General features: G+C 44.1%; 1 protein-coding gene across 1 annotated transcript; it reads right to left on the bottom strand.

The window, feature by feature from the left end:
* Positions 1-8,621: 8,621 nt before the first annotated feature.
* On the bottom strand, positions 8,622-15,105 carry LOC144109663 (uncharacterized). The gene is made up of 5 exons (XM_077642472.1): positions 15,102-15,105; positions 14,308-14,499; positions 10,319-10,439; positions 9,904-10,142; positions 8,622-9,074 (listed from the first exon to the last, which is right to left on the bottom strand). Exons 1-5 carry the CDS (start codon positions 15,103-15,105, stop codon positions 8,791-8,793), a joined length of 840 nt encoding a protein of 279 aa, XP_077498598.1. The 3' UTR covers positions 8,622-8,790.
* Between the last annotated feature and the right edge of the window lie 2,440 nt (positions 15,106-17,545).

Genomic DNA, 17,545 nt, shown 5'->3' with positions numbered 1-17,545 from the left:
GCCATGGGAGCGCCCAATTCTCAGGTTGCAGATTACACAGGGAGCATTCGCCTCGCGCTAAATGTGGATGAAGATACATTTGCACTGTAATCAGCCCGTCAGTTTTTTTCTACATGACTGCACCTCTACATCTCCTGCTGGCTTATCCGTTACAGAGCCCTCCGATGGGATTACTTCTGTCCTAATCATGCCAGAGCTGCTGGCCTCCACTGAATGCCTAAAAACTACTACTACTACCGGGCACGACAGCATATACCTAACTTCTTATTTCGTAAATTGGGAGAGACTGTTTTGCAAGCCTTACTTGATTCTTTCAGCGAACTGTGGCATTCTGGCCTCATGCCAGGAGATGTGGAAGCATTCCATTGTGGTTCCAATTAATATCCAAGTCAGCTGGTCAGCCTCCAGTATCTCTCTAGGCCCTTCATCCAATTTCCCTCACGCCTACCATCTGTCAATCTCATTCTCGCCGTATTCGCCTGGTGGCTGGAATCCCATGATTGTTACCCGGATTCCCAACTCAGTTTCTGCCAACAAATTGGAACGGGGGATGGTCTTGCTACTTTGCTGGTGCTTCACCACTCTCCGCAGAGTCACCTTGTTCGAACCGTGATCGCTACAGACGGAGCAAAGCCATAGGATAACATCCTTCACTGCCATTCTTGACTCCCTTCAAACTCTTAGTCTCCCTCACTGGTTTCTCCTTTCCATTCACACTTTTTTATGAAATCGAATCTTCAGAGTGTGTGTCCATGGAAAGCCCTTTGGTAACTTCACTTCCAATAGAGGAGTGCCCCAGGTCTCCGTTCTCGCTCCAAGATTATTTAATGTAGCTTTCATTCCTTTTATTCGAGCCTTAGAGACCATCCCTTCTGTCCGCGTGCCTGCGTATGCCGATCATATAACCTTGTGGTGCTGTCATCCAAATGCCATCCAGATTGAAATCTTGCCTCCCACCTCTGGGTCTAACCCTCTCACTTACTAAAAAGTGTTTCATTGGCATTGGAAGTAAAGCTGGCTCACAGAAAGCTCCCTCTTTAAATTTTATGACAGTTCTTTGATTCCTCAGGTAGAAACTGTTCGTATTCTTGGCCTTCGCCTTCATAAATCTGCGACTGGCGCCCCGCCGCTAACAACCACTCGTAGATCGGCTCACGCTACTCTAGGTCTAATTCGTTGCATAGCAATGCGTCTGGTGGCGCACATGCTCATACGACCCACCAGGTTGTGCGCTCATCCTTCAGGCGCTTATAATATATCAGTCACTATTTCAACGTCTCACTCAAAGCCACATAGTAGTGTGGGCCATAAAAAGAAGACATTGGGCAATATTAGTCCCACCCGAAGACATATAGTAGTGTGGGCCATAAAAAGAAGACAGTGGTAATCTGAATTAAGCAATCAGTCGTGATGGTATGCGTGCCATAACATATCTGTCCCATTTAACACCCATGCCTCAGGAGTTCTCCCAACTTAATACACTCAGTGAACTCATCGACCAACGGGCGGCAAACAGAGTTTGAAAACATTCTGTCCAACTTCATCGTTTAAAGACATTCGCTCTGTTGTCATACTGCCAGCTCTTAGACAATCATCCCACTGTTTCCCCGTCGGTATATCCGCGTATCTGACTGAACAGTGCATATTGTACATGGATGCATCACATACTCCAGAGCGAGGGGAGTTACTGCTCTGTATATATAGTCCCTCGCATCCGCATCTCAACTCTCGCGTGACATATACCGCGGATATATGTGCACTCCCCGGGCATTGGAACTTCAACCCATTTACAATGCCACTGCTTCCCTTTGGCTCGTTCCCACATTCAATACAGTTCACATTTACACCGACTCCCTCGCCGCTCTTAATTAAACAGCTTAAGGCTGTTCGATGGACATTCCAGATTGCACAATCAAGTCATATATGTGCCCTGGGCACAGTAGACATGTCCTGTGTGCATACACTGGATTCGTGGCCATGATCAGGATCCACATAACATTCAAGTGGATGCTACGACTCATGCACCTTGACACACCATACGACCCGCCAACTTCCCCTCGATCTTCCACCAGATTCGTTCCTGTCTCATGTTTACAATTCCCAAGCTCTGCGCCAGCGAATACGCTACAGTTCCTCAGTGTTCGCACCCTCTACACGTAATCTTACTCGGCAGGAGAAGGTAATTGTGCGCCAGATTCGGGCAGGGGCGGCTCTGACACCATATCTGTCCGTCATCGGTGGCGTGCAAAAGATCTGCCAGCAACTGACAGGTGCCCTCACTGTGGCGCTGCAGCGGACATTTGTGATTTGCCTCACTTGTTGTGGACATGCCCAGCGACGGCTGCTATTAGAAAACGGCTCCTCTCGGAGGTGGGCCTGCGGTGGAACTGTGAGCGTGACTACGTGAAGTGGACCATGAACAATCATTTCATCTGCAACCTCTGCGGCTACCTCAGCAAAATGGGTCTTTACTCTCTTAACTTTTTATCTCCTCCATTCCTTCCCCTTTTCTCAACTTATGCCTCACGGTACACTTCTTGAATAAAAAAAATATTCTACGGCACGAAGTGCAAAGGATTGATATTGCAAAAAGCACAAATTTGCTGTGCATGTAACGGAACAGGCTGCGGCGTTTTTAGTTCCTCGCGATCAACAATGTGTCGCTGTCACGTTGCGGCAGCTCTGTCTTACCTCCACTAAAATGGAGCTGGCAGGCCGCAGTGCTGGCTCAGTGTTTAGGGCACTCGGGTATTGACCTGGAGTACCCGGGTTCGAACCCGACCGTGGCACCCGCGTTTCGATGGAGGCAAAATGCAAAAGGTGCCCGTGGGCTGTGCGATATCAGTGCACGTTAAATATATCCAGGTGGTTGAAATAATTCCAGAAACCTCCACTACCCCAACTCGCAACGCATTGTTCCTTTCTTCTTTCATTCCCACCTTCCTCCCTTCCCTTATGGTGGGGGTTCGGGTGTCCACTGAGATGATGTGAGATAGCTACTGCGTCATTTCCTTTCCTCGAAAATCAATTTTTATCCCTTCCCTTACGGCGCGGTTCAGGAGTCCAACGATATATGAGACAGATACTGCGCCATTTCCTTTCCCCCAAAACCAATTATTATTATTATTATTATTATTATTATTATTATTATTATTATTATTATTCGAACCCGACTGCGGCGGCTGCGTTTTTATGGAGGAAAAACGCCAAGGCACCCGTGTGCTGTGCGATGTCAGTGCAGGTTAAAGATCCCCAGGTGGTCGAAATTATTCCGGAGCCCTCCACTACGGCACCTCCTTCATCCTTTCTTCCTTCACTCCCTCCTTTATCCCTTCTCTTACGGCGCGGTTCAGGTGTCCAACGATATGAGACAGATACTGCGCCATTTCCTTTCCCAAAAAAACCAATTATAATTTTCAGGGCCTGTTGTCAACTGTCCACTTATCTGTTCTCAGAAATAGTCTGTATTCCGCTAGGTGGCTGTTGCCGCTAGGTGGTAGGTGGCGCTAGGTGGTTGTAGGTTTTGTCTTGGTGAAAGTAGCGACACTCTCCTCCCTTCGGCTGCTTTCCTCCTCAGTTCTCCTTGAATTACACTCTCCCACCGGAGGGCGCATTGCGCACAGCAATCTGAACCTGCCTATGCGCGCGCCCCGCCGCTGTGGCTCAGTGGTTAGGGCGCTCGACTACTGATCCGGAGTTCCCGGGCTCGAACCCGACCGCGGCGGCTGCGTTTTTATGGAGGAAAAACGCTAAGGCGCCCGTGTGCTGTGCGATGTCAGTGCACGTTAAAGATCTCCAGGTGGTCGAAATTATTCCGGAGACCTCCACTACGGCACCTACTTCTTCCTTTCTTCTTTCACTCCCTTCCTTATCCCTTCCCTTACGGCGCGGTTCAGGTGTCCACCGATATATGAGACAGATACTGCGCCATTTCCTTTCCCCAAAAACCAATTATTATTATTATTATGCGCGCGAGAGAGACAAGACGCCTCGGAAGGGTCAATAGGGGGGCTTGTTGTTCTGGCTCCTGAAAATGTTCATTTAAAAACTGCTGTGCACAAGTATTATAATAACCTTTTAAATGTTACGTTAGGTTGTAGTGGCACATATCCCTCATGACAGCAAAGAAGCAAACCAGAAGGCTTGCTCTAAATGGCAAGAAAATTTTCCACTTTAGGCATGTAATGAAGGCAAGATAACCGATGGTCGCTAAGGGTAACTGACTGGATCCCAAGGGAAGGCAAGCGTAGTAGGGTGCGGCAGAAAGTTATGTAGGCTGATGCCATTAAGAGGTTTGCAGGGATAGGGTGGCTGCAGCTGGCACAAGAATGGGTCAGTTGGAAAGATAGGAGAGAGGTCTCGTACTGCAGTGGGTGCAATCAGGCTGCTGCTGATGATGATCACATTGCTGAAAATAGCTTTTAAGTGTAACTAAGGGTATTTTGGTGTGCAAAAGACATCTCATAGAGTTTAGTTTAGTAAAATGTAGACATTAACAACAATGTTATATGCCATTTATGAAGAAGTTGAGAGGAAAGGCAAGTTTTGTAAAGAGTTCAGGGGGAAAAGAAAAAAAGATGCCCAATGATTAAAATTAACTTCGATGCGCATTAGAGTCATGAATGATAGAAGTTTGCAGCTTTGCTACCACTGATTGCGAGTTCACCTGGATTCAGTGTTCTCAACAGCAGAAAGGCCACTTCCATCAAGAAGAGCTCAGCAGCCAGAAAAGAGATGTGCCCAATGATTAAAATGAGTTTAGATGCACATTAAAGTCATATACGATAAAAGTTTGTAGCTTTAGTAAGGCTCATTGCGAGTTCACCTGGGTTCACTGTTCTCAACCTACCACCTAATCCAGCGCGGACATAAACTTTTCTGAAAATGGTCACACAAACAAAAGCAACTCTGAGAAGACAAAACTAACGTGGTTTCTTAAATTTTGCAAATGCTCTGCAAAGCATGCTGGAGCATAAAGAGATCCATAGTATTTCACACAAAAGAGTCCTTTTCGTCTGGACAAAGTCCGTCTTGCCTATGTTGTGCAGCCATTGTTTTATAAGCAGCTCGTCGCATTTCCCTTGAGGAATGCAAAATAAAGTTAATCCTTTTCCCAGCCTGCTTTAACATTGAAATACGCAGCAGCACCACATCACGCAGTGTGGACGCTTGCCAGCGGACACTGCATGATGCAGGCAAATCGCGACAGCATAAAACTAAAAAACAAGCAAAAAAGGTTTTTGCACCTCATGGTGATGCGGTGACCACGTCAAGGGGCATTATGGCACCCGGAAGCCAACGAGTGCGCAGAAAACCTGCGCATTCTCTTCGAGGAGGTCACCGTAAGAGAGCGAGGAGGAAGCCGCTGGGCGAGGGAAATCCAAGGGAGGGGGCAAAGATCTCACATTTTTGCTACTTTCTTTAGATGCACTGCACCAACAACAGCTTGGAAACAACCAAGCCCTATACCATGACCAGTTGGAATATTGTGCTCTTCCTACGTTGAGCGGAAATTCACACAATGGATATGATGTCGCTTTAAAGGAAAATAAGCATTTATTGCTCTCGACTACTGTCCAGGGAGACACAGTATTAGGTTATATGTAGTTATTGGGAATAAGCTTACAAATCTTCCGTGCAAAAATTGTGTGCCCTGGTCGATGAAGTTGTGTGATACAAGTTTCCTAAATATTATCTTGAATCATTATGGCAATTGCATCCCTCGCCTATAAATCTCATATTTTGCTTTCCTGCTACATTTTTGAAGCCATGTGGTCTTCTACAGCGGTCACCATTTCATTGACATTTTACCTTTCTTTTTGGCATGTCGTCCATGAATTTTGCATGACTATTTTTGGAAATATAAAGGGAACAATGGCGCAGCATCCAGTAATGAGGACAACAGGAGAGTACACACATGCACAAGTGCCAAATTTCAAGTTTATTGTTTGGCTGCCACTATGCTGAATTTATACAAGGCAACAGGCTTCGACACATGCACACACGCTCAAGCGGGTGTGTCCTCTCCAGCTGTCCTCGCTACTTCATGCTGCGCCATTCTTCCCTTTAGCATGTCTGACCAACTTGCCCAATCCTATGCAGTTCTTAATTTATTTTCTACAATATTCTAACATCCCTGATCGGTTATTGAACAAGTAAACAAATTTGTGCTTAGTAGTGTAAAGCCTGCATTTACTGCTCGATAGTAAATGTGAATGTACAGCTGGAGTACCATTCTACCAAATAACATCCTTTCTGTGCAATTGTCTCTACTTTCTACAATATTACTATTTTTAAACCATCAAGAACTTGTGGATGCCAAACTAAATTAGCAACACCACCTAAATTACGCTGCCACCACATGGAGGTGTATGATTCTAACCTTCTGCATGCAATATGTACGGGATATTTCACCGGAATTCTCCGGTAGTTTAGTGCTTGTTCCTTGCATGTCACATGAGGTTGTGGTAGAAAGACTCACTTTCCTCAAAAAAAGAAAGTAAACAGGATTGCGAATCAACACGGCTAATTTGTAAGCAGATGAAAGAAAGGAATAAAAACAAGGGTCCCATAGTTTTAAATATCTTATTGGAATAACATTATTAATATATATATATATATATATATATATATATATATATATATATATATATATATATATATATATATATATATATATATATATATATATATATATATATATATATATATATATATACATATATAAGGGTAATTAAAACAGGTTTAGAAGTGCTGTTCTCACAGTGTAGCCATCCCAAAAAGTGAAGAACCAACCTGCCGAATCTATATTTCTGTTTCAACAAATTGAAATATTCCTTGCCAAGTCGATGACGACGAACGTGCAGACGTGCGCGCACAAATTATCCGAAGTGTTCTGGATCCATAAAGAGGAAATGGTTGCACTCATATCGCATCAATAAGCGTAGCAGTGGTTGATTTTTTTTCTTTTAGCTCTTTGACCCGTCACTCTTTGCAACATGTGCGCTCCATCTAAGCATGGCTGAAATTTGTTTTTAGTTCATCTCTGTTTTCTAGTGCCATATCTTTCAACCCATAAATTTAAAAACATTATAGAGTGACCAGTTGTTAGTTGGCATATGCCTGTGTCATGTCCACAGTGTGCTTGTGCTGCCATCATGAGTAAAGGCAGTCGCTTCGCTGCAGTGCTCACAGTTCTATGAACGCTCACCCATGTGGGTACAAAGGTGGCGCATCAGGGCGCTCTTCAGAGCAAAGCTGCCGACAGCTTCAGCTTTCTGTGGGCCCAATAACCGTGTACTTTGCAGAGATGAAAAAAATTTTATTGACCCGATTACAAATCCTCGAAACTGTTACAGCACACAATTACAACTGATAAAACACTCCCAAGCAGGAAGTAACCCAATTTAGCACAGATTTGAGTCTGCAGTGGCATACCGTCTAGACAGGGTTTTCAACTGAAAACAAAGACGTCAACCTGTAGAATGCATCTTCGCTGCGAATAAGGACCCCGTGATGGGAGCGGAAACGTCAAGTAAGACCTTTTTCTGGTTGGCACCTCTGTTTTCAAAAGTATTAATGCTCACAACACAGCTAAATATAAGGATGAAGTAGAAGTTTCTCGAAGCTCACTGGTTTTTAACAAATGCAACTCCATGAGCTGTTTATCAATTGGAATAATTTTTTATGTCAATGGCACCTTTTGAGATATGCAGTCCCCAAAGCACGTCCACTTGAGTTTCCGTAAGCACAGCATAAATACAGTGGCTTGCTATAGAAATCCTTAAATACCCCGAAACCGCCGCTGTAAAATGGAATGAGAACTGCTGTCGAGATAGTGAGGTGAGTGTTTGCCTTTTGCCTCCAAATCTATAAAGCATGTTTGTCAAGACTGACAATGCAATTTGTAATAAAAGTATGCAACATGCAATGATAGCAGATTATTCGAAAACAGATAATGCACAAGAATCTAGTGAAGTAAAGCCTTCATTATAAAAATTTAAACCAAGAGAAAACTATAAAAGCCTGCAAACAAAAGCAAACAATGTTTATCATCAGGCAGCTAAGTTTTGTTTCTCTGCTCTTGAGTCCCAATAATACATCCACAACATAAGCATGGAAAGAATAATGAAACAGCATGCTTCTCTAGTGGCATTAAACTCGCAAAAGAACGCAGAACTCCTCTGACGTAGTAAGTCAATTTGCTAGCTAGTGGCAAACACTGCAACCACAATTCACATACATCATTTAATGCGCTGAAACTAATAAAATGACGACATGATCATATCTGTACATGCCACGATTTCAGTCTCATTCATGACAGTACCAGCTTAGTATTTTTAAGGAGGAGTGAAAGCAACCGAAGGGTTGATCTGTGCAGATGTACATTGAAGATACGTAAATTTTGCAATTTTTTTCTCAAGAAGGCAAATTAAAAAGAGACAAGTTAGGTAGCAATGGTTTTAACACCTAATGTTGGGAAAACGTACCAAAATTTTGAGGAACTGTGGTTTTTGAAGCGTATTTGTTGTTCTAATGGTGTTTTAAACTGTGTTTCTCTTTAAACTTCATTGTGCAGAACTGACACTGATAAGGTCTTCCACTCCTATGGGCTCACACATGCTTAACAAGGGCTGTGCTCTGTTTAAAGGCCATGGGGCAGAGCTGGAACTTGTATGGTCTTTCACACGTGTGGGTGCGAAGGTGTGCCACCAGTGTCTCCTTTTGAGCAAAGCTATTTCCACAGTGGTCACACTTGTATGGACGCTCACCCGTGTGGGTAAGAAGGTGTCAGTTCAGCTGGCCCTTTTGAGAAAAGCTGCTGTCACAGTGGTCACACTTGTATGGACGCCCACCACTGTTCGTACTCGGGTGGTCTGTCAGGGCGACCGTTTGAGAAAAAATGTTCCCGCAATCATTACACTTGTAGTTGTGGTCATCCGTTTGGGTGAGAAGGTGCTGCTCAAGGCAGTTTTTCTTCGTGAAGCTCCGATTGCAGAGGGGGGACTGGTGCAGCTGCTGACTCATGTTCTCCCCACACAGCACTCCGAGCTTGGGATCAGCTGTGACCAGGCCTGCACCAAGAAAGGCAGGGTGTTTTCAGAGAAATATGAGGCCCTCTTCCCCTCTTCAGCATTTGTGGCAGAAGGCCCGAGCATCAAGCTTTACGACAGTGGACGACGACAGAGTCAGCGCACCTCAGCTGCCGTAATGTGAAAACTGTGAGGCCACATATATGCCCGTACAGATGCCTCGAGCAATGTGCTGGTGAGGGCTTTTAATAAAGGACATGTTTCAATCAATCAAGCATTTCTCAAAGCTTATCTGGCTTTCCACTGCGCAGTACACCGCGAATACTATACGCTGCCGTATCAATGCTAGAACTCGCTGAACACATTCAGCACATGCATATATGCCCATGTTTTAACAGCGGGAATCTGCTTGGCACACGAAATTAACAGCAGAAATATTTTGTGCACATCTATGCGATCGTAATATGAAGCGAAAACTTGTTCTTCCAAGGTGGTCAGATGTTTGAACTTTGATCACACATACGTATGCTAAACAAATAGATGAACAGCGAGAACTACCACAAAAGGTGCCACTGCTGACGACACATCTGGTTATATGCACCATGGTCTAGTTGAAGCAAGCGCCTGAGTCGCGTGAATCTTCTCATAAAGAACTGCGGTCCTTCTAGTCAATATAAAAATGGCCACAACCACTTCCCACTGCCATACCAATTGTCTGATGTCTGCTAGTTGCCCGAGCACTGCCAGCAAAGAATAATCCTGGCAAGTCCGGCTGCCCGGTGGCAGCCTGAAACCGCTCATCCAGCCAGTAGGTACACTTTAGAGTCACTAAAGACTCTAGGTACACTGCCAGAATAAAAAAAAAAGTAACATGTTCTGGGCAGCCACTCGAAGTGCGTGGGGCAGTCCGAGGAAATCGAGCACCTGGCTCCGCGTTCTTGCGACCCAAAGTCAGCCAGCAGGCAGCCACAGGCGAATAATCGAAGAGGCCCAATGTGGTAATGCCCACAGCAGGAGGCGGTGCTGATACTCTCTACAGCTTGGTCGATGGAAAGGAGAATCCTCGAACACTGTCGGGTCGATGTCACCAATCCGGCCCAGTCGATGCCTCTGTGGGAGAGGAATGCCACGCAACAGGTGAAAACAGGTGAACAAACCCAACAGGTGAAAAAACGTCCTTGTACTCCCCCCTGTTGTCCAATACATGGGACCTCTGTCGAGGTCGCAACAGTCTTTCAATTACCATCCCAGCACGACCTTTCAACAGCATTGCTCTGTTCGGATACCCGAGGCCAGACTGGCCACTTGATGCTGCCTCTGTCGCCGCCGCTGCCGTGGTCACCCCAGTCGAGGGAGTTCGCGCCTTAATCCGCTTAAGCTGGAGTGCATCCGGATCATAACAGTGCCCTATAGGAATACATGCCAAAAAAAAATTTTCTAACCAGTTTCATGATTTCACTGTGCACTGAACATGCCGTCCCTTCGTAAAGAAAAGCCAAGCTAGCGCACCTTAGAACAGATTGTGAAAGTCTGAAATGCCATTTCAAAGGCGATGTATATTTAAAGCACCATGATTCGGGGGAGCGCGTGTCACCTTCGGCTGGGAGCGCTGGGGGGAGTGCGACACACGCGTAACAAAACTTCAGAACAATTTCTTCCGTTTCGCAGTCTACTCGTGGTGGCAGCCATTCGTTTACAGTTGGCAAGTACTTTGAAGACAACTGACAAGTGTGCAATGTCATTCCAAAGGCAAATATAGCAAGCGCTATATTTTCTCACTGATGCAGTGGTTCAAACTGGACAACCTAGGTAGCTCTACATGAAAAGTTCTCAAACGGCATGATAAACAAAAGAAAGAAAACCGGGTACCGTAGCAGACGATGGTGTGGACGAAACCTCCGACCGCCTCCACTGCCCGCTACAGTGTTTGTAAAGGCAGCGGGGTTTTGGAGGTCAATGGACTTACAGGCTTCTTTCGATGTGGAAACTTGAATAAAGGCATTAATTTTTTTGAATTCAGCAACGTTGCAAAATTGCCACCACATTCAAGAGAAGTCTATCGTAATTACGCAATTTTAAGTCGACCTATTTTTAAAAATTTCAAAACCCAAGTTTGGGGCATCGACTTAGAATCGAAAACAAAGCATGACACCATAAAAAAAGGCGAAATAAACAATGTATCTCACATGCTACAGCATGGTTGCATTTTTGCTGCACGGCTTCGTCGCATTGCTCTTGGTGCTGGCCTTGAGCAGCTGCTATGTCAACGCGCAGAACCGGCATCCCCGCACCGCGCGCGGCAGCCTAAGACGGCTGTCGGTAAGCAGGAAACTGGCATCCCCCCCTTCCCCTCCACTTCCCACGTGTGGTTGCAGATCGCGGCTGCTGATGAGCGGCGGCGTCCCAATAACTCATTTGCGTTCTACTCTTAAAAGGCATCTTTTTACTTTTAACTGCGCTCTCAGTGCTTAAGGGACCGTCGATAGTTGATGGAAGGGCCACTGTTCCAATCGCGGCGGCACCGCTACTCCGAATGGCAGCGGCGCTTGGGAGAGTCGGTAGCCTACGGAAAATCTGCCGCCGCTCATGCATAGTTTCTCTTTGGTTCTTACACATTTGGTTACTAATTGTCGCGTTTTACAAGTTTTTAATGTAGTGCTTCTTCAGTCGTCATTTGTGCACTGGGTCCGGTAAGCGACCGGTGCTTTGTTCTCGGATACATTCAAGATTGCTGTCATTCTTTATGCCGAAGAAATGAACAATTGCGCCGGGGCACAAGCTCGACGTTTGCAACGGGCGATATAGGCGTGGCAGCTGCAGCGAGGCATTGATTGATTGATTACAAACGTCTTTATTTCTTCAATGTTCTCCGAACATGTGGGTGGACCGCCTAGTCCGGTAGTCCAACTGGCTGCTGCTGCTGCGCTGGCCCTCCCCACCAGCCAGTGCTGACGGTCAGGATCATCGCTGAGCAGAATAGCCTCCCACTGCTCCTCCGAGGGGTTGGGAATGGGGTCAACTAAGGGATTATATTGGCATGCCCACACCATATGGTAGAGGTTAGCTACCGCTCCACAATGTGGACACTGTGGAGAGTATAGTGTAGGGTACCACTGGTGTAATTTAGCTGGTGTTGGGTAGGCGTTGGTTTGTAGTCTCCTAAGGGTGTTCTCTTCTAACTTGTTGAGGGATTTGTGTGGTGTTGGGTACTCCTTTCTGGCTGTTCTGTATGGCGCAAGATTGTCAGCATACACTGCTAAGCCTATTAGGTCGCGGCACCCTTCATGGGCAGCGAGGCAAAATTTTCCGCTGTTCCATGTATTGTCATGATGTGGCTGTTTGCGAAGTGCAAGATTTCTCTAAACAATGATAACGACAGCAGCGCTAGTTAGACGATGGCCCAAGTGTGGAGGAGCAGTCTGGTGACTATGCTCCATTTCATACATCAGGTGCAATGCTGTCAAAGCTAGCGCACTTGTTTGCGCTCCCTGCATCCACAACCAAAAAGTAGTGTATTCCTTGTGGTGAGCGAAACATGGTGAATCCTTTGTATGCAGGCTTACTACATGACACATTTGTCATGAACTTGATCAAATAGACTCTTACTGCTGACGTCACGCTGTACCTTTCGCGTGCCTTAGGCCACTCGGGCACAAAACAAGCGCAAAGTAACACGCCTCCCTTTATTTTCCCATCCAGACTACTACCGTACCTTCCACAGCATTGCACCTGATGTATGAAACAGAGTATAATACATTTTAATTTAGGAATGTTGCCACGGGCATGCCTGCACATGGTAGCGGATAGCGGCTGGCGATAAGTGCTGGCCGCAGGCCAATGTTATCACGTTCTATTATCAAAGGCCAAGCTTAATCAACTTCCAAGTTTTTATTTTTCTGAAATGTGATATGAGGGTGAACTTACAACCATGTAAATATGGTACTTGACAAGTGATAATGCACAAGACTGGTGTGGTGGAGTTTTCTTTCTTTTTTCTAATATTTAAACAAAAAGAACACACTCAAAACCTACGAGTAAAAGCAAGAAACATATATCATTTGGAGGTTGGGCTTTGTCTTCAGCAAGCATTATGTACTCATGGTAGTATAAAACACTAAAAAAAACACAACACACTGTAAAACACAACGTTTCTTTCACCTGCTTATGTTTTTGCTGGTGGAAGGCCAAGAAATAATGTCAGTAATGCACAAAGTAAGAGCTCACTAATTGAACCCTCATTAATTTGTAACTCCGAATACTTTGAATTGCTGGCATGGTCCGAACCAATCCCAATGCAAGTCTGTGGCATCAGATGTTCACTGATTCGGACACTATGAATCCGGAATTGGTTAGTTCGAATGGGCCCCCAAAAGAAGGCTGCATCTACGAATGACCGGCATGGCAAACAGTTGACACAAAAGCCCTAATTAAACCTGGCTGCATCCGGTGGAGTTGCCCGCACACCTCTCTCAGGGAGGCCCGTCAGGGGGGCCCTCCCATTTTGAAGACATTGTGCTTTGATGCCCCCAACAAAGCATGCGCAAAAAGGGGTTGATGGAAGCGTTAAAAATAATCATTGTTACACTGTTTTCATCTCAAAAGCTGGCGACTATTGCCCAATCTTTTACCAAGTAAACTTGCCGTGATACAAGCGGCGCGCGTCAGTCTTTTTCGAAGCGGTTCAATAATTCAAACATTTATACTGGTCCCTTGAAGTTTGAGTTAGCGAGCTGCAACAAAATTATACACCCAAATCTTTTTGCAATATACCATGTTCCAATGAAATATTTCACTTTCATATACCATGCCAGTCCCAGTCAATTACAGAAACAGCTCAGTAACATCACACTTCTTAGAGATAAGAGAAAGGAAGTGAAAAATTGCCTAGTGCCCGTTTACTTTGAGGCCATGCAAATTTGCATACTTTTAGCCAATCAGGCTATTATATTGTTAGCTAGCAATGCCTCCCATATCCAATTTGAGTAAAAGGCAACAAACCTTTACAGAAGTGTGGTTTTTCCAGAGTGTGTATTGAGTTCATGGTGTTCTAAAAAGTGCTCTTCATTGATCGCCTTCGTACAGAACTGGCATTGATATGGTTTTTCTTTCTTGCGGGCTCGCACATGCCTTGCAAGGGTTGCATTCCGTGCAAAAGCCATGGGGCAAAGCTGGCACTTGTACGGACGCTCACCAGTGTGGGGGTGAAGGTGTGCCACCAGGATTTGCTTTTGAGGAAAGCTGCTCCTGCAATGGTTACACTTGTGTTGACGCTCACCAGTGTGGGTATGAATGTGCCTCATGAAGTCATATTTTCGTGCCAAGCTCTTTCCACAGTAGTCACACTGGAAGTGATGGTCACCCGTTTGGGTGAGAAGGTGCGGCTCTATGAGGATTCCAACTGCAGTGGGGGACTGGTGCAGCTGCCTGCTCATGTTTTCCCCAGGAAGCACTGTGACCTTGGGATCAGCTGTAACCACGCGTGCATCAAGAAAGGCAGGGTACTTTCAGTGAAATGCATGACCACACATATTGCAGCTCATTTTTTGTTGTGCGCAGCAACCTGTAAATACACAAGGCAATCTCACACAGTAATTAGGCTAATAAATTTCACTGACCATGGTTTTCATCCAGCATAGGAATACATGAAGAGGGCGCATGCATGGATTTAAAAATTCTCGGTAAAAATTTATATATTAATAATTCTTTGTTTGTGTTACACAACCCAATGTTAATTTGTCATGGTATTAACACCATCATAGGGAACAGGGAAAATGATCTTCTTTGAGAGCTAAAAATCAATGCGGTGAATTATGCCGGAGACTCATTTGCTAACATACTCAGCAAACACTTTTTAGCTGCCAGAGCATACCAATCCTCTATTATCTGTCACTTAACCTGAACTGTAGAGCCGTGCTTGCCCTCCTGCAATACTGATTCGATATCTTCGTCCCCTATTTAAGCAGATGCCGTTTCTATAGCTATCGCATTTTGATATACGTGCTCACCTGGAGATGATGAAGTTGCTGTTTTTTCTATCAAATGTGCTGTTAATATTATCACTGCACTCACTCATGATTGTAATAGAATGCTGCTCTTTGATGTATTCCCCAGAAAATTAAAAGTTTTGAGTGTTGGCGTGCAACATTTAAGTTTTTTAATGGAGGCAACAAAAATGACCCATACAATTATCGTCTCATTGCGGTATTGCCTCTGTTTTCAAAATTAGCTGAACCAGTACTTTTCAGGCCAAATAATAAATTATTACAAGCTGAACTTCTAATGCCTCCAACAGTATGCCATTCAGGCTGGTAAATCAACCCAATCAGCACTGGTTGATATTAAAAATGCTAAAATTAATAATTTTGAAGTCTTTTTTTTCTTTTAGAATTTTTCTTTGATTTGTGTAAAGCCTTTGAATCTGTGAAGCATTCAACACTACTTCAGAAATTCGAAACTTATGGGATCTGCAGAGTTGCAAATTCCCTTTTGGAGAATTGGACACCTGATCTAGTATACTCATAATGACGGTGTAAAATCCAGTTTTGGTAGATTAAATTTAGGTGTCCCTCAGGGTTCAATTTTGGGGCCCCTTTTATATCTTTTATACATCATTAACATTGTCAACCTTCCATTAACTCCTAATATTATGTCGTAAGTCGGCGATACTAATGCCTTTTTTCTGGCTCCAGTCTTCAAGTATTTGAACAGCAATCTAATATCTGGCTTAACGAGTTAGCGGTTTGGCTCTCTGTCAACCGATTTCAATAAAACTTCAACAAAACAAATTTATGCTCTTCCATACAGAAAAAAACCATTAGATCATCAAATCAAATTCGCTTTTAATGACTTGAACATCGAGCAAGTGCATACTTGCCAGTTTCTAGGTGTGTATTTATACAGTGATATGAGGTGGACAGATCATGTAAACTGCTCAAGACTAAAAATGGCCAAGTCTGTTTGTGTTATCTATCATATAAGGTATCTGCTCCCACTACAGGTTAAAAAACAATTTGCACTTGTTCATTCCCTTGTGTACTGCAACCTGGTGTGGGAAACCTGCGACAAAACCAGTTCGTATAAATTCTTTACACTTCAGAAAAGGGCTCAACGTTCATTATTTTCAAGCTTTGAGGTAAAAGCAAATCTTTTCAAAACATTTGATGTTCACAGTTTCTTTTATTTCGGCAATTTGAGTTTGGCTGTCCACATTTTTTTAATGTTAAGCATCATTTGTTTTTTCCAGAATGCTTGTAATTCAAGAAACATTATGTATGGTTTACGAGCAGTTGCGCCGTCCACTGCAAGACGTAGAACAAACTATGGGAAACAAATTATAGATAAACAAATTGTAAACTTATGTACTATCGGTCTCTTGTAGAAATTGCTGCAGAAAATCGTAGTGTATCCATGTTTAAGAAAAAACTGGCTTCTTTTTCCTCCTGTATAAATTTCAACTAACTCTGTATACTTAGTTTTTGTGCATTGTTTACTTTTCTACCCAAATGTGCATATCATGAAAGTGTTTTCGTTTACTGCTAATTGTTGTTCAGCATGTTTTGCATTGTTCACTGTTTCAATTCCGATAAATTTTGTTTATTGTTGTGAAAGTGTTTTTTGTTGTCATGAGGACACCGTTGTTCCAGCTGTATCATTCGGGATGTAGGCCTCGTCAGGAGGCATGCTTCGTCTTCCGCCTGTAGCCTATACTCGAGAGCATATTGTATTGGTAAATACAAGGGGGGTGGTACTGCGCACAAAGAGACAAGGACAAGAAGATAACACAACAGGCGTAGACTCGCGACTAACTTTATTGACAACACGACACTCTTTTAATAGTTTCAAACTGTCACATCACACACATGTGGAAACCAAAAACTTGTCTTCATTCTGATACAGTTTGATAGAAGGGTCACTTACGCAATCTTTATCCTTCTGTTTGATACAAAACGCCTCCGCTAACTCACGCGCCACCTGGTTATGGCTCCTCCTCAAAACTTTTGTATCTGTCAGCAAAGGCAGGCAAGGGTTATTGCGCGTAGCATCCGGGCATGCGCCACAATGCAGGGGTAAATTCGACCCTGTCCCTGATTTCATGGAACGCTGCTGTTCCCTTAAGCGCTCATTCAGACATTATATGGCCAAATAAAATACTATTAATTACTACTACTACTACTACTAGTACACTGGACTATGCTGAACACATAGTCAAATCAAAGGATACACTGTTTTGCAGGATACGAGCATCAACCAGGGAGTCTGTTAAGATTAAGCTCGCAATTTGCAGTCCTCGTCTTTTCTACATCACTTAGGATACTTGCAAAATGAAAGAGAGCAAGGCGTCCAAATCAAAATAAAATTCCAAGGCCCCAATCAGCCATGTTTATATGCCTCGTGCATTTAACAATATTACCATAGATGCTTCGAGGACACGTAGAAGGGAAAATGGGAAAATAAATACTCTAAAGGAAAGCTATCAAGGATTTGTTCTGGCCTGGCTCCAGCTATTAAACACC

The sequence above is a fragment of the Amblyomma americanum genome, chromosome 11 (assembly GCF_052857255.1).
Source record: "Amblyomma americanum isolate KBUSLIRL-KWMA chromosome 11, ASM5285725v1, whole genome shotgun sequence".
Taxonomy (NCBI): Eukaryota; Metazoa; Arthropoda; class Arachnida; order Ixodida; family Ixodidae; genus Amblyomma; species Amblyomma americanum.
Note: the sequence above shows the minus strand (reverse complement) of the source record. Positions and strands in the feature narration are given on the sequence as shown.

Coding starts and splice junctions, on each gene's coding strand:
- LOC144109663 (XM_077642472.1), bottom strand. Junction 10,143..10,318: donor AGTGGCCAGTCTGGCCTCGG/GTATCCGAACAG, acceptor CCTCTCCCACAG/AGGCATCGACTGGGCCGGAT. Junction 9,075..9,903: donor CGAGTGGCTGCCCAGAACAT/GTTACTTTTTTT, acceptor TTCTTGGTGCAG/GCCTGGTCACAGCTGATCCC.